A 19,540-nucleotide genomic window follows, 5' to 3' on the forward strand; every position below is an offset into this window, starting at 1 on the left:
CGCAGATTTTGATTTGAGTTTTACCGTTAACGGGCAAGTGCAAAAATGTAGTTGCGCGGCTTCAGTGGATTATCATGTTGCGGCAAAACGTGCTGGGCGGCACTGAGGTCTACCGGACGAGATGCGGCGTAGCTAAGAGCAGGAATAGTGCTTGTCCGCGCAGACGAGAGACTACGTATGTGCCCGGTCCAGACGGAAAAGCTTCGAATTAGCCCAGCGTCCGTGTTTAGTTCAAAGACGTGCTCGTTAGCTTCACCGAAGGCTCTCGACGCTTCCCTGGTGTGATTGGTTGTTGTCCGAGGCGTACGCCGCCTCTCGATGTGATGGGCTCCAGCTCACGACTCAAATTTAAGGACAAGTGGTATAGAAAATGGGTGGAGTCTGCAAATTCTTTATTCGCCCAGCTGTGGCATTTGGTCTCGCATGTTAGCGTTGAGCTAACTTTTTGGGTTTTTTTTTTTTTTTTTTTTTGCGTTTACATGTTCATGAGTCCCCGTCTTCGATGCCGTGTATCTTCACTTGGGTCTTATTTGGAGAACCACTAAGCAATGCGTCAAAAAAGTGTTTTTTCCAACATTTCAATGGCGTTTGTCACCGGCAAGCGTGCGAACGCACGGGTTTGCCGTTAGCACGTGAATACTTGTGAGCGGTTCTTGTCGAGAGGCTCCCGTGACCCGCCCGTCCAATTTCTCCTCCTCTGTGTCGCCGGCCAGGTACGACCAGGCAGCCCAAGGAGGGCGAAGTGCCGGGGGTGGACTACAACTTCGTGACCGTGGAACGTTTTATGGAATTGGAGCAAAGCGGAGCCTTGCTCGAGAGCGGAACCTATGAAGGTGAGTCACTTTCCCCGTCATGCGCTTTTGTCTCTTTCAAGGTCGAGATAATGTTTTCCATTTTACGTTTTGTAATTTGCTTAAGTGAGTTAGTTTTTTTTTTTTTTCATGCCGCGATGTCAAATCTGGGCCGCATTGTTTTTTCTCACAGGGGCTGTGAAAGCATATAAATGTATAATCGCGTCATCAAATTGTCGCGACCGGGCGGAATCCTCCAAAAATCACTACATTTCAGGAAATTAAAAACAATCCATCATGCTTGAGTTGAAATTGGTGTGGAAGGACCGAATATTGCTGCCATATACGTATGTACTGTTGTGTAGTAACGTGATCGTAACACCACTCCAGAGGTTCAAAGGTCTTATGGCCATGAGCGATGGAATAAATGAATAAGAGTGATGACTAATCAATGTAATAAGCGCAAACGAATGCTTGTGGATTCTTTCTGCACCAAAGCCTTACATCTATTCATTTTTGACAAAACAGGCTGATTCAAATGTGTCTCGCTAAACTCTTTTCACTTGTTATTGTTTAAACAAATTGATCCCGACATAACCGCACAAAGGCTCCCGCGGTCAGAGAAAGAGGCGGAGTCTTACGACGCTTCTCAGACTGTCCAAAAGAGTTAAGAGAAATTTCCTCAATGTGTAAAACTGAGAGGACGTGGAGGAAAGGCAACGTTAGCCATTTGTGACATTTCCTGTGCAAATGTTTGCCACGTTGGCGTTTCTGCCATTTGTTTGTTTCAAGCTACTACTGTGACGCCATCTGACGGGGGGAAAAGACGCACATTTTTTAAATGTGGGGTTGTGTAAAAGCTAGCTTCAAAAGCTTTCCAGGTTGAAATTTCGTCCCACTTTTCTCCGGCCACGCCGTAAGAAATTCTCTGTGTGATTATTGAGTTTTTTTTTTTTTTTTTGTTTTTTTTAAATCATAGTATTATTATTGGTGTTGTTTTATGTTTTCATTTCCCCAATTTCGTCACGACAGTAACGGCCTTGACTGCAGGCTCTTTTATTTGTGTTCAATCTTTCTGTAGAGCGGTTAAGTGTCGATGCGGTTGTTTTTCAAAGCGCGCTCAATTTTACTCCACGCGAGTCGAAGTGTCGCCGCGCGTTTGCTCGCCGATCGGAACTCGGCCTCCTTGCCCCAAACGCGGAAGCGCTTGCGAGCACGGAGTCCGTTTTTTTGGGATAATTTGTTTGATGATAAAAACGATACTTTGTTCTTATCATTTGCTCCAAAAACAAAGCTTGGAATATGAATGCGAAGAGAGCTTTTCCATTTTTGGACCAGATTTTCCGCAAATACCATGAAGTCGATTTGCTCTGGCGCGCCACCTGAAAAATGGCCGCCACACTTTGAGAGCTGCTGTGGAGGGAGCGAGGGGGGGGGGGGGCGAGGCAGGGGGGGTTGGGATCCTTCAGCTGACTTCCATCAGATCAGTTCTCACTCAGCGAAAGTTGTCAGCGAATAAATGCGTGGACATGTTCGGCTTGTGCTGTCCTTCTGTGTCATTTCATTTGCTTTGCTGCGAGGTAGAAATGTACAAATGGGGGTGGCGCTTGCTGGTTCATTTGCCCAGTAGCTTTGTGGGCACGTGCGGGCGCCACTCGAGGGGCGTGTCCTCTGCAGGAACGTCAAAGGCCTTCAAGAAAAAAAATTCAACAAGCCCGCTTTCGTAATCAGAATGGAAAAGAAATCTGCATCCATTTGATCAAATACTGTGGTTACCGTGGCAACCATGGGCGGAACCCGTGCGTGGGGACGAGGGGGGCGGGGCTGTGGTTCTGAGTGGGGATGGGCTTGGAGGTGTTTGGGGGGGCATGAAGATGATTTAAAAAAAAAAAAAAAAAAAAAAAGCCTTTTCCTTGGTGAGGATCCGAATTGGTGTGTGGCGTGTGGACACATCGACACAAACAAATGAAACTTGTACATGAAGTGATCATTATGATATAATTTGACTAAGTTGTGGGGGGTTCCCAAGGAATACTAGAGCACAAGCTCCCCTGCAAAAATACAAGAGATTTTTGGTAGCATGTTGTTTTGCAACAAAATAGATTGTAATACAGAGACTGAAGTCATAGTTTTACAAAGGGGAAAGTCCAGAATTATATTTGTATGCATTGAAATTGGAAGTTAAAAACATGAATATAGTTTAAGTTGTACAGTATTTCCTCAAGAAAAATCATGTTTTATGGGGGGTTGTTATAGATCAGTGGTCATCAATCCATCCATGACGTGAGCTGCTCATCCTCACGAGTGTCACATTATCATCGGGCAAGAGGTGGGGTACGCCCTCAACTGGTCGCCAGCTAATTGCAGGGCACATGGAAGCAAACAACCATTCGCACCTACGGGCAGTTTAGAGTCTCCTATGAATGTTGCAAGTTTTTGGGATGCGGGAGGAAAGCGGAGTGCCCACCCGCAGAAAAGCCACGCACGGGGTGAACGTGCATACTCCACACAGGCGGGGCTGGGATTTGAACCCTGACCCTCAGAATGCTGAGGGGGATGCCTTAGCCAGTCAATCGTCGTGGGGCTGAGATCAATGATATTATAATTCATTTTAATTTTGATACTGGACATTAAGAGTAGACTGAGTTTTGATCTTGGTCATGTAACAAATTAATCAAAGTTAAAGTGACACTAATTTTATACATGCCATTTTCCCACAAATTTGTCAAATGCTTGAAGGACATTATGTGACATAGCATGAGGTACACCCGTGCAAGTATATTTACATAAAAAACTGCATATTTAAGGTAATGCCATCTTTTGATCGATAATCACAGAGCTCTTCTTCACTGGTAGGAAAACATTCTTCCCCTCACGCGACAATTTCTGTGTCAAACAAGAAGAGGCGGCGAAATGAGAAAATCTCCTTTGAAGCCGAGCGCAGGAACGGCGGCGAAGAATTGAACGATAACACACCTGACCCCCCACCCCGTCGCCATCTCGGCCTCAATCGGATAAACACGCTGAAAATCCAATTTGGCTCCGAGTGGAAGACAATGGGCGCGCTCCTTTGCTTCCTTGCATGCGAGCATCCAAACAAGGGCTGAGAAGTGGGCCAGAAATTCCAAAAGAGGGCCAAAGGAACACTTTGGATGATCAGCTGCGAAGTCCGCTTATCGCGGAGGATCAAGACCCAGCAGCAGTCGGTGAAAAACCACCATGGAGAAAACATTTCACGACCCTCACTCACACATTAAAAGCCAATTTTGAAAGTATTCCTTAGCACCTCTTCGGACTCCTCGAGATTACGACACCGCATACAATGTCAAAATGCCATAGACGGGCTAACAGAAAATAACGGTAATTATCAAAAAATAACCGCCACTTAAATCCAGACACATACTTACTTACGAGTGTGTCGACTTGACGTTCTTCGAGATACGAGCCATCGCTTCACCGCTTTCTTGCTTTGAGCTGTGAGCAAAAATTTGAGATGCAAGCTCACGCCCAGAAGGATTTTGTCGTTTGAATAGTTTTGGGGGAAAAAGGAAAAGTGGCTTATTGCGACTCCAAATTGAAGGTCATACTAAACATAAAGAGAATTATCCATCCATTTTTTTAGCTGCTTATCCTCACGAGTGTCGCGCTGGAGCATATCCCAGCTGTCAACAAGCAGGAGGTGGGGTACACCCAGCCAATTGCAGGCCACATAGAGATAAACAATTTAGAGTGTCCAATTAATGTTGCACATTTTTTGGATGTGGGAGGAAACCAGAGTACCCGGGGAAAACCCACACGGGCACAGGGAGAACATGCAAACTCCACACAGGCGGGGCCGGGATTGATCCCGGGTCCTCAGAACTGTGAGGCCGACGCTTTACCACCGTGCCGCCCAAAGAGAATTATACATTGTGTATTTGAATCTACTTAACAGCTTGGGAAATTCTGCAGCATCATGCTAACACACAATGGAAAATGCCATAAACGGGCGAGTGACAAGTGTGCAGTGCGATAAATCTTAAAGCAATGGATATTTGAACACAAATGGTGGTGCAACATACGTTCATCGAACATTTATCCACTTGAGTTGGACAGATCATAGGTCAGCTGTCACGATGATTTCTTCTTCTTCTTCTTCTTCTTTTGTAAATGAGTCTGTATATTGGCCTTTTTTTTCCATTTTACAAAAATCTGCGCTCCAGACAGGGGCGTGTTGAAATTTTCATACTCACTTTAGCCTTTACAGGTAAACTAAATTTGACCTGTGAACTTTGGAATGCACTTTGAACTGTTCACCGATTTAGAACGGTTTGAAAAGTCCAACAAAGACCCGAACGGCAAAATTCGCAACATTTTTTTTTTTTTTTTTTTGCTTTGCATTTTCCGAGCGGGTCCCATAAAGTCGTCGATCGCGACGGCAAAAATGGAATTTCGCTTTAGAGAAAGTGAAGTCTGCACAATGCTTGATAAGAAATGATATACATAAATTCAATTAAAAGAATGAATAAAAGCTGCTGGATTGGGCATAAACGGATGCGGTGTTGGTTTCCTCATCAGATAACTTCTACGGCACCCCCAAGCCGCCAGCAGAACCGTCCCCGGCGGCCCCCCCCCTTAATGTGAGCGAGGCCCTGCTGCCCGGAGCCCGGCCCAGCGCCCAGGGCAAGAGGAAGAGGAACCAGTCGGTCAGCAACATGGAGCAGCGAGCCAGCCTGGAGCCGCCCGAGGAGGAGGAGGAGGAGAGCCCCGTCGTCAATGGCAACGGAGTGGCCATCACGCCAGGTAGGCCGAGAAGCGAGTCGCACGTGACGACGGCGATGACGCGCGTACACTCACCAAAAGCCTTTAAACACCTTTGACTTTCTTCCCTTTGACGCCCTTTTAGCGGTTTTGTGCTGAAAATGCCCAGAATGCCCTTTTCACGCTCTTGCTCTAGCTGCTCTTTTATGGATGCCGTTTGGGATCACTTCAAATCAAATATGAATGAGATCTGAGATGTAAATAAGATTTGCTCGGGCTGTTGTGACGAATTCAGATACGGGGGGGGAAAAAAAACTTTGCTCCGATTGGTCCTCGGCGACAGCCGAGCGTTCGTAGCGACGTCGCGTTCGTATCCGTCCTCGTGGCGTTTTGCGATGGATCCTTGTGATTGTTGACCCACTGAAAATAAACGTGAGCTGAAGGGGGCTCTCGGGTGGAGATTTTGTTGAAATGATTTTCGGCTGGACTCAAACTCCGCTCCCGTTAGCTTGAAGCCTTGCTTGGTCCCCTCGCCTGTGGTCTTGAATATAATGCGACAAAATAAGAATTGACTTTCCCTCTTCAGCCCGTCCATAAATCTGCCCCTCACCCCCCGAGCGCTCCTCGCCTGCGTTAAAGCGCCGGCTCCATAAACGTATCTAAGGCCGGCGGCGTCAAAGGCACCTTGACGGCTTCTCCGTTATCGCCGTCGCGTCTTCTTCTCCTCTTTCGTTTGACCTCCTCGTGCCGAACTGGCTCAGTTTCGCCTCCTCGTGTGTTGCGCTATTTTTGATTCTGCGTCTGGCCTTTGACGGAACCCACCTCCAGTGATCCCTGTGCGCGACCCCCCCCCCCCCCCCCATGCCGAATGCATCCAGTACAGTATAGAATCGCATTTGGGGGGGTTGCGATGAAACAAAATAGCGCTTATGCAGCAGGAATTGATTTACTTGCGCCCAATTTCATGCATTCAATCAAAGGACCGTCGCGTCATCATGATCACGACTGACATCATTTCAAATTCATTTAAAAAAAAAAAAAAAAATTAATATTATCGTCTGTCGGATAACATCACTTTAAGAAAATGAAGAGAAGACTCGCACTTCTTTTTAAACTGGCTACTAAAACAAAGTGCGCATGAACCAAGACGTTCTCCGCTAGCTTAATGCTAACGTATCATGTGACGTTATCATCCGGGGTAAAATTTCCAAGAAGTGCCACAAGAACACGTGTGGCGCAGACGCAAGCAAATCATCTTTCTGCTCTGGGGGAAACGTGCCTGTTACTGCAGTTTAGTTGGGGATCTTCTCTTCTTCTTCTCTTCTTCTTCTTCTTCTTCTTCTGCTCCTTTTCCTTCTTTTTTTTTTTTTAACGTGTACTACTTTTTCTAGCTTTTTAACAGGAGTTGAACCGGTTGTCGTATTTTTACGGCGAAATATCGTTCGAGAAGCAGTCTCGACGTCGGGGGGGGGGGGGGGGGGGTCCTCGTGGCGTCTGTTGTCCCTCTCCAAAATCCTTCCCTTGTGTTTGTGACTCACTCCCCGACCCTTTGCCGCGCTGAGTGCTCCTCGTGTTGGCCGTCCTCAGAACCCCCCTCGCCCTCGCCCTCGCCACCCCCCCACCCCCCCGGCATTGACTCATCGTGCATGCCGCGTGTAGTGTGCAGGTTTGCGCCTCTCTCTGTGTGTGCGTACAACACAAATATATGATTTTGATTTACCGCAAATGAAAGAAATCCCATCTTGGCCATCTCTAGAAATGAGAATATTACATCAACAATGAAGAAGCAATCCAAATGATTTTTATCGTTGGCCTCTGAATGGATTTTTACCAAGTGTTAAATGAATCGAGTGAAAAAAATGGACCTTTCTACCATTTTGTAATGTATTACTTCTGTTTGATGTCACTTCAACTATATCTGATATCGTCTATTGTGCTATGATTTGGGCTGTGGGACTGTTCCTTTAACCCAGGGCTGCTCAATACATCCATCGCGATCGACCGGGCAGTCTTGGTGGATCGCGGGACGACGTGCCAAAAAAAAAAAAAAAAAAAAAAGACGTCTGCCAAAGTTCCCTCTAAACTGCGCAATTGTGCACCGCCGATGCAGTTTCTTCGCAGATATTCTGCGTTGCGCGCATAAAAAAAAAATAAAATCCACTGCAAATTCTGAAAGTATAACATCCAGCTATCCAGTTTGTGGCATTTTCTAATGTGAATGAATGAGTGATGGCACAATTCATATACGTACTAAAAATGAAAAGAAGAAGCCGCTGGTTTCTTTTAGGCAGCGCACGGAACTTTCGCTAACAACGACCGCTGCTCCGCCAAACTCTCTTTTTCGTAGTTTACCTGACAACCGCCTCCCATCCCCGCTCTCATACTTAGAAAGGTTACAGTACTTACGCAGCCCGTAAATATGTTTTTATAATGACAGCGTCCACCAGCGCTGCTTTATTTAGCGAGCCAGAGCAAAGACGAGCGAGACATGCTGCTTGAGCTTACTTTCGTATTTGAAATGTTGGAGGCAACATAACCTTAAAACGCTTTGGGAGCTTCATCATCATCATCACCCGTCGTTGGTAGCCTGCGAGAAGCTGACTGCTTGAAAAGTAGATCTTGGGGTAAACAAAAGTCTGGGCACCCCTACTTTAACCAACCAGTTTTCAAATTCTTCCTCGATGACGTCAGCGTTTTTCCATCCTCTGATCGGCTTTCTAGCCGATTTGAAGTCGGGAAAGTCAATCAGTACATTTTACAATCAGCTTCACGGGTTATGTAAATGTTTTGGGCATTATTAGATCAGCGGCGATTCTGAAATTGTGCCTCGTATTATTGCGAGGTGATGGCGGTGGTAAAAACGGGTCGTTTAGATCAGGTTGGGTCCACCTGAAGGTCAGAAATACTTGGCCAGCCATAAACGGACACGACTCCTCCTTTTTGCGTTCCGGGCCGCAGGGGCGACATCTAATCCCCGAAACGTTCTTCCCGTCCAGAGTCCAGCGAGCACGAGGACAAGAGCACGGACGCGTCCGGGGAGGTCGCCGTGGAAACCTGCAGCCAGGCGGCAGCCGCCAGCGAGGCCCCCGCCGAGGCGGAGGACGCGCCCAAATCCCCGGACGAGTCCCCCGACAAAGTCCCGGACGTGGACGAGGAGGAGCTGGGGCCCCTCCCCGACAACTGGGAGATGGCGTACACGGAGAAGGGCGAGGTCTACTTCATCGAGTAAGGAAAAACACGCGCTTTGCCTTTTCAGCCATCATTTGTCGAGGTACACTGCCTTACATTAAAATGACACAGAAATGGTCAAATACATTAAAAATAAAAAGAATGAACGGGGATGCATTCCAATCCATTGATGTGTTGAGGATGTTTTAAAAGTCCGGTCATCCTCGCCTCCACCCCTTTTTCGTTTTATTTATTGATTCTATTTTTACTTTCTAAACAGTTAGCATTCGGGATTAGCGTTAGCGTGTCAGCGATCACGATTTCAGGTAAAAAAAGAAAAAAAACGCTAACGAGCATCATGATGTATGCATATTGCACATCTAATAATATCTTGCAAAAAACTGTCGTTTTTGGCTTTTTTTTTTTTTTTTGCGTCTGTCCGTCACAAAATGGACACGGGCCAAACGGTTCCAGATGACGCAAATTGCTTCCTTGTGGCACAAATATGCATTTATTAATAGTTTTTATTGCCTCGAGGCAGAACATTTTGCATTGACCGATTTTTGCCGTCGGCTAATCCGAGTTAGTCGATTTTTAAAAAATTTTTATTTCTGTTTTTTTTTCCCCAGCCCCCAACCCAGTCCACAAAATATGCATTTGACACAATAATGCAGTCAAACCCGAAATGCGCACGTTTGGGGAGTTCGGGAGCTCGAAATCCACCAAAAGCGTTTTGGCAGGCGGAAGCTGAAATCATTTTCATTCAAGTCGCTGGAGGAGTAGAAGGAAAAAAAAAAACATACAATAAAAACATGCCGCAGGATTAAGTAGTCAAAGTGTCAAACTTTCTGTCCGAGAAGCTTAGCGAGTCTCACATGAGGAAATTGGTGAGGAAGAAGTCAAAAAAAAAAAAAAAACTTTACAGAGCCGAGCTGAGTTCGTCCCCCTGTGAGACGAATAAAAGAGGTGGTGCAAAAAAAGATGAGCGGCCGAAGCCGTCGAGCGTCTGCTGCCACCCCCCCATCCCACTCATAACAGTTGCCGTGGCAACCGGCAGTTTGAACTTTTGGATTGTCGCGATAAACACGAAGACGCTTTTCAAAGAAGAATCCGCAGTTGGCCGGACTTCGTGCAAATGTCGTGTGCGTATTTGCGTGGACGTTTCTCGGGTTTGTACGTGAAACCACCAACGTACGCTGACGCGCCAATCGCATGCAAATAACTTGACGAGCATCGACACGATTATAAGCCTCACCCAGTACATTTTATAAACGAATAAAGGAAATCCCGTTTGGTCCATTCATAAGCCGCACCTGTGCAAAAGCCGCAAGTGCCCACATTGAAACACGAGATATTTACAAAGAAACACAGATACACAGAAAGAGTTTTCAGAGTTTTATTACCTTAGCTTAGCTTGACATAGCAACAACACGGTCGCACGAACACAGGTGGGTTAAAAAAATAAAACCATACCGGTAAAAAAAAAACAAAAACAGCCGCGGCGGCTACACAGTAGCAGCACGGTAGCACAGCACTAACAGAGGCGGTTAAAAAAAAACAAAACTAACACAGCAGGAACACGCTAATGCAGCGCTAATGGTAGCGCAGCGCTAACATGGCCGGTTAAAAAAAAAACATACCGGTAAAAAAAAACAGCCACGGCAGCTACACAGTAGCAGCATGGTAGCACAGCACTAACAGAGCCAGTTAAAAAAAACATACCTAAAGTGGGAGAAACACGCTAGCACGGCGCTAATGCTAGCGCGGCGCTTAACAGGGTTAGGGTTAAAAAAAAAAACATACCGGTAAAAATCACTGAGACATGGCAGTAACACAGCAGGAACACGCTAGTGCAGCGCTAATGGTAGCGCAGCGCTAACATGGCCGGTTAAAAAAAAAACATACCGGTAAAAAAAAACAGCCACGGCAGCTACACAGTAGCAGCATGGTAGCACAGCACTAACAGAGCCAGTTAAAAAAAACATACCTAAAGTGGGAGAAACACGCTAGCACGGCTCTATTGCTAGCGCGGCGCTAACAGGGTTAGGGTTAAAAAAAAACATGCCGGTAAAAATCACTGAGACATGGCAGTAACACAGCAGCAACACGCTAGCACAGTGCTAACAGTGACAGTTAAAAAAAAACATACCGGTAAAAATCACTGTGACGCAGCAGTAACACAGGAGCAACACGCTAGTACAGCGCTAGTGCAGTGCTAACAGGGCCGGTTAAAAAAAAAAAAAACAAAAAAACATACCGGTAAAAGTGACTTCCTCAGCAAATATATTCCACTGGTCTCACGCTTACCATTTCCGCTCGAGTGCCCCCCTTGCACAAATGCACAAATTAGCCGCATCTCCACATAAGCCGCAGGGTTGAAAGCGTGTGGAAAAAAGTTGCGGTTTATGGCCAGCAATTACAATACATAAATGATACTCAAGGTTGCACAGCGTTTGGCCTGAGCAGCCAAATTGAAATGAGGTGAACCTCCACTTTGCTTATTTGGACTCTTGTCCCGGTTCTGGTTTGAGGACACGACAGAGCTGAGGCAAAACAGGAGGACAGCAGTCTCAACAAAATACGATTTCATTTTCAAAAAACGGCAAACAAGGCACCTGGAGAAAAGTAAAGTCAACAAAGTAACAAAGAAACACGCAGCTGAGCCCCAAAACCCGAAACAAAAGATTAGCGGCAGCACGAGGAACCAAAAATGACATCAACGCACCGACTAGAAACTCATTCGGAGCGCACGTGTTCAGAATCTGCTGTCGGCCACAGCTCACGCGCAGACTCTCACGCGGCAAGCTGCAAAAGTCACACAGATGCTGCACTACATATCATATTTGCGACGTATTTTGTGCTCGCAGTTACTTCAGTATTCAAATACAGTACTTTTATTTAACGAGTTTAAATGTGTCTGAACCGTGTGGGAGGGCTCAAATGTAATCTTGTACACCTTGACGTGTGAATACTTCTGCCGCCCGCGTTTGCCGTTTTTCCGCCACCTTGCCGCTTTATTGGACGTCGGGGTCGCTGATGGAACGATCGTCTCTCTCTCTGTTCGTCTCGTGCGCAGTCACAACACCAAGACCACGTCCTGGCTGGACCCTCGGCTGGCCAAGAAGGCGAAGCCGCCGGAAGAATGCAAGGAGGACGGTGAGTGGCGCCGTTACAACTTTGCAACTCTTCCGTTCGGACTTTTGTTGTTTTAGCAGAGTTGAGCTGCCGGTTTGTTGTTTTTTCCTTTCTTCCTTTCATCTCACTCACCGCTTCCTGCTTGTCGATTTAGCGCCGCGGTACGGAAAGGTTCCGTTTGTGCGGGAGCCTCCCGGCCGCGCTCGGAATCTCGCTTGTGATTCTTTTCTTTTTAGTAGTCGCAATGCAAACGCGGTTTGGAAACAGATTTTCGCGAGGGGAACAACTCTTCTCGCAGCAGTCCGATTTAAGTGTGCCGTCCTTGTGCTTTGCCGTTTTGTATTTTTTATTTGATTTGATTTTTTTCCCCCCGGCTTCCTCGCACGGTAAATACATAAAAACGGGGCTACCTTGACTGCCGATTGCCCCGAATAATGAGTTTTAAAATTTTAAGAGCTACAAGCCGGTCGCTCGGTGTGGTTTTTTTTTTTTTTCTTCCTGTTGTGAGGAAAAAAACTTAAGGTAAAAGCAAAACTGAGATACTTTGCCATTTGATTTGCAAGTGCAAAAATATGCAGCGATGAAGGTAACGTCGTCACATTCGGGGAAGGGAAGGTCGCATGCGCCGTGGCGCTTTCACGACAGTGAAGCACGCAAATTCTGAAGACGTTTGCACGGAGCTGCTGCAGGCCACGACTCTCGCCAACTCGCGAGGCCGCGCCCCTTCAGGGCACACGAATACTAGCGTACGTGCAGTAATTCTAATTCATTTAAAAAAGAAAAATGATGAAGATGATTTGATTTGTGGTCAAGCGTTGGCCTCACAGTTCTGAGGACCCAGGCTCGATCCCGCCCCCGCCTGTGCGGCGTTTGCATGTTCTCCCCGTCCCTGCGTAGGTTTCCTCCGGCTACACCGTTTTCCTCCCACATCCCAAAAACCTGCAACATTAATTGGAGACTCCAAATTGCCCGTAGGTGCGATTGTCAGTGCGGCTGTTTGTCTTCGTGTGGCCTGCGACCAGTTCAGGGTGTGCCCCGCCTCCTGCCCGCCGACGGCTGGGATAGGCTCCCCGCGACCCTTGTGAGGATCAGCGGCAAGGAAAATCGATGGATGGATGGATTTGACTTATTGCAATCATGTCCCAATATTATTTATAATACAAACATTAGTTTACTTTGTACTTTTGTATTTTACAGTACATGCGCATTTGAAGATTTGAACCTGGAACCATGTACGACCTGGCCAATCATCGTTTGATGATCATTAAAACAAACAAAAAAAAAAAGTGGCCCACCCTGACTTTTCAGCTTCAAACGCAACCTTGCGAATGTGTTTTGGGGAATTGAAAGCAACGCAGAAAGAGAAAAGGGAAAAGATCCACAACCCGCACAGCTGGCAGACAATTTGACATCGCCGATGATGTCGTAACCTCCACAGACTCAATCGATTCCTTTTTCCTGCAGCTCCCCGTCGCCTGTTTATTTTCCCGTCGTTCCGCCGAAATGTGCCCAGAATCCCAAGTACGGCCGGCGCTGGACCGCGCAGAACCGCAATCCTGCCGTACGGTTGTCACGGCCGACGTTCCTCCTCCATCGCCTCAACGGGAACCCAATTGGCGACGGCTTCTCTTTATTTTCCCGCCTCGCGCCGATGCTGACAAAGTTCCGCGCGTCTCCGTTAACGGCTTCTCAAATCGGCGCCGGCGTTGTCTTTGACCGACAAGGCCGCGCCGCTCGCCGCCGTTTCATTTGCGTCTGTCAGTCAGCGGGACCTCGCGAGCAAGGAGGAAGGGGAGAAGAAGAAAAAAAATCAAACGCACCCCCTGTAATCTAACATAAGTGAGTTAAATGAGAGCATGTTTAGAGGCTTAACCGCTCCATTTCCCAATGACGGCCGCCTCGTCAGTCTGAGGAAATCGATGGTGACGCTCGACCCGCTACAACCTTGGTGAGGAGACGGAATGTGTTACGGTAACCAGGAGAAGGGCCACGGATTTGGTGTCTTGGCCGGCCAATTTCATCCTCCCCGTCAGACCGCAACTATCGTGTCGTCGTTATAGAGCTCGTGCACGTGACGCCATATTGCAGGTCAAAAAGAGCTGCTGGACAGTGTCGGGGACATTGAACCGGAGCAGAATGTTCACAATGCCCGAGACTTGTTGTGCTGTTGGTTGTCACAACAGACGAGACAGATACTCAAAGAGATCATTCTATGGAATAGCAGACGAAAAGACCAGAAAATATGGATGGATTTCGGCAATTAAACGTGATGGATGGTGGCCGACCGAATCCACACGACTGTGTAGCGATTGCTTCATTTCAGGAAGGAAGTATTCTTCTCAATCTCAAATTCCCAAGAAGTATTTGTAATGCCAAGTTGGCTCATTTGAGAACAGTGCGTTTAAAAAAAAACAAACACACAGGGAGTCGTCTCCAACGTACACGGAAGCGTGTTGCGGCCACACGCTAATCTTCGGGAGACTTTTTTTTTTTTTTTTTCTAATATGCATTGTTCTCAAATGAGTCCAATGCATATTTAAAGAAAGAAAATATACCGTTGGTCGCAGTGACGTTTATGTCTATTAACGCGTGGCCGCAACACGCTTCCGTGTACAGTGGCTGAAGCCTATCCCAGCAGTTTATTTTCTTTTTTTAAATACGCGTTGGACTCATTTGAGAACAATGCATATTTAAAAAACACAGAGAAGTTTACCGAAGTTTAACGTGTGGCCGCAATGTGCTTCCGTGTATGGGGGAGCCGACTTTTTTTATAGTTAATTAATGCAAGTTTGTATAAAACCAATGGTCATTTATTGAAATATTGCTATTTGTATTGAAAAAATGTGAGTGGCTCCATCTCTATGTGGGATTTCTTCTTGATTGAGAACAGATCCAGGGATGAAGTATTCATTTGCGTCCAGACTTTTCTAGGCTTTCAAACTCTTCCGTGTAAATCTCGCCAACTTCCTCGCCAGATCCGTGTGTGGATCCGCTTGGACAAGGCAGTCCAATTTCTCGTCGGCGAAAACATCGACTCGGGCAGTAAATATGGGTCCTCTATGCCGAGTGTCTCATTTTTCCACGTAGCTTCGTTTATTATCATCTTCTAAATGTTTAACGGCATCAGACAAAACTCTGCTTTGCTAGACCGACACTTCCGGCCAGTCACATGACTTCGGTGACGTGGGTGCACGAGCTATAGAAGCCGTCAACGCGATACAGAAACCCAATATAACCCCAAGAAAAGCTTGCACCGAGATCATCTACAGCAGATCCAGATTAATAATGATCCAATGATGTAACCAAAAGACAATTAAAAAAAAAAGTGTTGCTTCGTGCTGGCGATGGCGTTTCGGCCAACGGAGAAGCCCCCCCCCTCGCCCCCGCCCGGCACCCGCCGCCGACTGGAACACTCGGTGTGCGCCTCGCCGGCCGTGCAAAGTCTGCCCGCCAGTGTACTCCTGAACTGTAGTCTGGCTCGGTGTCGTATCTGGGGAAGGGAGCGCCGCAACTGCCAAAAAAAGCAAACAAACATTTATGACGCTCCGGGATGAGAGAGCGAGAGAGAGAGAGAGAGAGAGGATCTTCCGGCGGGTGGGTGGGGTGGGGGGGGGGCCAGGAAACGTTCAAGCAGCCGCGAGAGGAATACGCGGCACGCGCGCTCCGGCCCGGCGTGGCCCGGCTCGTGTTGTTCCGTCACGGCTCTCTTTCGCCGCATGTTCAGCGGCGGTGTCATTAATAATGCACAGATTTGCCACAAACCGATGCATAATTAAACTTTTACAAGCAAAGGATGGTCGCAGGTAGCAGGTAGATGGATTCATCTTCTAGAAACCGGCCATTTTGAAATGGATTTGCCAAAAAATGTATGTTTTATTTGTTTATTTTAGGTGCTGCTCGTGACACGGGCGGGCTTATTATGCAAATGAGCCCCACTGCTACAGAAACATTTTCCCAAAATAGACAAAATACTTTTTCTTGAATTTCACGTTGGGTTCCAGAGGCCCAACTATTTGTAGACGAGCGAATGAAAAGTCAATTACCCGTCCGTCCCTTTGAATGTTTTTGCCAGGTGTTGAATAATTCATAACCGCGACGTCGGCGCGCCTCCGTTTGGGGAAAACCGCACGACATCGCTACCGAGCGGCGAGCCACGACGACGCAAAGTCAATCTCGTCCTTGTGTTGGCTCGCGTTATCGCGCGCGAAGTTTGGGCCGATAAAATATGGATGCGGACGAGGAGAGCGAATGAAACTGTGCACGAACATCTTGACGAGGCGCTTTGCGAACTCGCCTTTTGTCTTGAATTCCTCACCGGCGGCGAAGACACACACACGGGGGAAAAAAAAAAATCACTCTTGGAAGTTGCACTTTTGTCTCTTGTATCGCTGCTCCCTTTATGCCACAGATTTCTTTTTGTCTTTTTGTTTTTTTTTTGTGTCACTGTAACCTCGTTCCCGATTGTCTTTTCTCAGGCTTCCCGTGTCGCGTTCAGGGTGACTTGAGGAGACGCTCGTTTTGCAACCTGCACGCGTTTGAGCGAAAGCGTAGCCCACGCGCGTGTTGTGCGCCTGCCATTCGCACGTATACATACTGTATGTATTTATCCATCGTATATTTATACGCGTATACTTGTTGTGGCAGACTGTCGGCGTTCAAAGGCTCATCAAGCGTTTCCTTTTGACGGGCGACACAGGCTCATCTCCCCTCTCGGCGTTTGAAACGACAGCGCGCTCGTTGCCGCGAATTGCGCCTTTGATAAGGCCCCCAATCCCCGCGCAGACGTCAGCGCGACCTCACGTCCCGGATTAGCGACGCTGAGGCCGCCGCGTCAGCGTTCTGCGTGTGACCGAGTCAGGGGGAGGAGAGGAGGAAACTGATAAGTTCAACCCGGAGAGGGGGAAGAGGGGAAGGCCGACCTCGTCGACGGCGCCGCGGTCGCACTTGGGCTCCAAGCGACCAGTCGACGACGGTTATAGAGCTCGTGCACCTACGTCGTCAAATCGCGTCACTGGCCAGAAGTGCCGGTCAAACAAAGCCTTCTTCAAGGCTAAGTCGGTTGGAGACGACGCGAAAATACATCTTTTAGCGCGACGCCCAGAGTTTTGTCCGATACCGTTAAACATTTAGAAGGTGATAATAAACGAAGGTGCGTGGAAAAATGAGACGTGGCACTTGGCATAGAGGACCCATATTTAATGGCCAAGTCGATGTTTTCGCCGATAACAAATTGGACTGTTAGTCCGCTTGCGCTTGTTTTGGACAACTGGATCTACACGTGGATCTGGTGAGCCGAGATTTACACGGAAGGGTTTGAAAAGTCTGGACGCGTACAAATACTTGGTTGCTGGATCTGTTCTCAACGGGGACACGGCTGGTGAACGCGGAAAGCGTGTTCGGCTACACGTTAACCTTTGCCGAAATCCATCGATCTTTTCAGCTAGTATTCAATACAAACACCAATATTTTCATAAATGACCCCTGGTTTTACACAAATTCCCATTCATTAACTCTGATTGGGGAGGGTGGGGGAAAGAGGACAGGCGAGTCGGCTCGTCCATACCGTTTCCCGAGAAATATTTATAATGCCGAGTTGGCTCATTTGAGAACAATACGTTGAAAAAAAACCCAGCCAAATTTCTTGTCAATGAAAGCCGATTATCACAGTGAATTGGTGAACTCCCTAAATATGGCACTTTATGGTTCTGCGCCCATCTTATACAGATCGAAGCCAAAATCGAAGCAGAGCTGCAGTGTTTGCGCAGATTAGCGTTAGCATCGAGAAGTTTTACTCCTTAAGTGCATCGACAGAATTCAAAGGGAACAAAGACAAAAGGAGCAATTGAGCAATTTGGGGAAAAAGCAGATGAAGTGAGTGATGCAACTCGGAGGTAACATTATGACATAGTTAAGTCACTCATGATTGGACATACTATATTTATTCATCAAGAAGATTGAGCTGCAACTGGACTTGCGTAGGAAATTTGACGACATACCGTGGCCAAAGTATTCCAAATATCATCTACATACTGTCCGAGTTTCACTTCCCAATATGACACACTGCAGGAGGTGAAATATCATAACCGCCTCCGACTGTTCTCTGGAGAACACTACAATTATTTTCTCACACGCTCGTCGTTCTCCGCCCATCTTTTCGTCCCAAAACAGCGCCGAGTGTCTTCTGCTGATGGAAAAAATGGTTTGAAATAGTTTGGCGCATTATTGAGCCTCCGGGGAACGCGCCATTATACTTGACGTCAGCCCCGCTTTGATGGCAAACATGTCCTTGGTGTACCTTCAAGGGAAAATCAAGGTGACGCTCTTGGAAGGAAGGACACTAGTCGATATTCTCCTCGTTTACTTGCACCCTACTTGTTGTATTGGACTAAATATTGTGAAGTTTGAAGAGCTAAGTATTGTACCCGTGTATAGTACTGTACCTGGAGTTTAGCTAGCTAGCAAAGAGAGCGATCATACAGAATTTTCCCGCTGTCGAACGTGTTCCTGGTTGCTCGTCAGTGGCAAAAGATGTTGTTGTGCGGGAGACAAGATGAACAATCCCAATGACGCACTTAATTCAAGAGAGATACAAATGCGTAGCGTTAGCAACGCACCCGAGAGCAAACGTACGATGAGTGAGTGATTTCCTTTTCATAAACACAGACGTGGGAAAACGCGCACACGCGGGCACGTTGTGTATTTCTGCAGTAGGAAATAGACAAGACCGAGCGCAAAGCTTGGAGACTGGGGGTTGCCATGGAAACTGTCTCCTGCTCACTTTTTTTTTTTTTTTTTTGGGGGGGGGGGGGGAACGGGCTGATGTTAAGAGGCGGCTCGCGGACGAGGTGGGCGGGAATCCGAGGCGGGTCGGGCGTCGGAACGCCTGCGGGATGAGGGAGGTCGCCCGAGGTTGCCGCCGTGCGCACGTCATCGCGCGCACCACAAAAAAAAAAAAAAAGAGAGAAAAAATCGCCGTCGTTGTAATTACATTACAGCGTGAGGGGATGAAGCCGCAGTAATTGTCAAAATAATAGGCTTGGGGAATTGGGATGGTCCGGGCGTATGTGGGGGGGGGGGGGGGGTTCCTGCCTCCCTGCCTGCCTGCCGATTTGTGTGTCCTTGACTGTGCGTGTATTTGTTTGTCATTGTTTTTGTGTGTAGGTGTTGCCGTGTGTCCGAGTGTGCGTTTCCATGCGTGTGTTCTCATGTATCTATTTGTGTGGGTGTGTAATGTCCACATGTGTGTGTGTGTGTGGGGGGGGGGGGTGGCTGTTTGTGTGTCGACGTGTATGTGTGTTTTGTGTGTACGCTTATGTTGTTCTGTGTTTGTTTGTATGTCTGCGTGTGTATCTTTTATGCATTTTGTCGTGTGTTTTTTTTTGTGTGCAAGTATTGCCTTGTGTGCCTCCAGATGTGTGTGTGTGTGTGTGTGTGTGTGTGTGTAGTAGGGATGGTCATGCAGCAATACTAGGTATCGGTATCTGGCCAATACCGGCCATACTGTACACAGTATTTGGTAGTCGCGAAGACTTCCCTGATTCTTGAGGCCCAAAAAAATCCGACATCGCTTTGGACCTCCTCGCCAGTAGTTGGCGCTACATCGCGGCGCTTTGGCTCATCACTGAATTTTTACGGGCATCAGAAAGAATGGAAGGTGGTGTCACAATTATATCGCATTGAATTGTTATGTAGCAAAAAGTGCTAAT

General features: G+C 47.3%; 1 protein-coding gene across 3 annotated transcripts in view; it reads left to right on the top strand.

Annotated features, from left to right (window-relative positions):
* The window catches only part of LOC133502599 (membrane-associated guanylate kinase, WW and PDZ domain-containing protein 2-like), an 88,188-nt gene that overhangs the window by 37,478 nt on the left and 31,170 nt on the right, over nt 1–19,540 (top strand). For all 3 annotated transcript variants that reach the window (XM_061823588.1, XM_061823590.1, XM_061823589.1), the window contains exons 3-6: nt 714–833; nt 5,349–5,573; nt 8,528–8,756; nt 11,776–11,855. In XM_061823588.1, coding sequence (XP_061679572.1) covers nt 714–833; nt 5,349–5,573; nt 8,528–8,756; nt 11,776–11,855 — 654 coding nt within the window. The remainder of the gene's footprint in view (nt 1–713; nt 834–5,348; nt 5,574–8,527; nt 8,757–11,775; nt 11,856–19,540) is intronic.

The sequence above is a fragment of the Syngnathoides biaculeatus genome, chromosome 6 (assembly GCF_019802595.1).
Source record: "Syngnathoides biaculeatus isolate LvHL_M chromosome 6, ASM1980259v1, whole genome shotgun sequence".
NCBI lineage: Eukaryota > Metazoa > Chordata > Actinopteri > Syngnathiformes > Syngnathidae > Syngnathoides > Syngnathoides biaculeatus.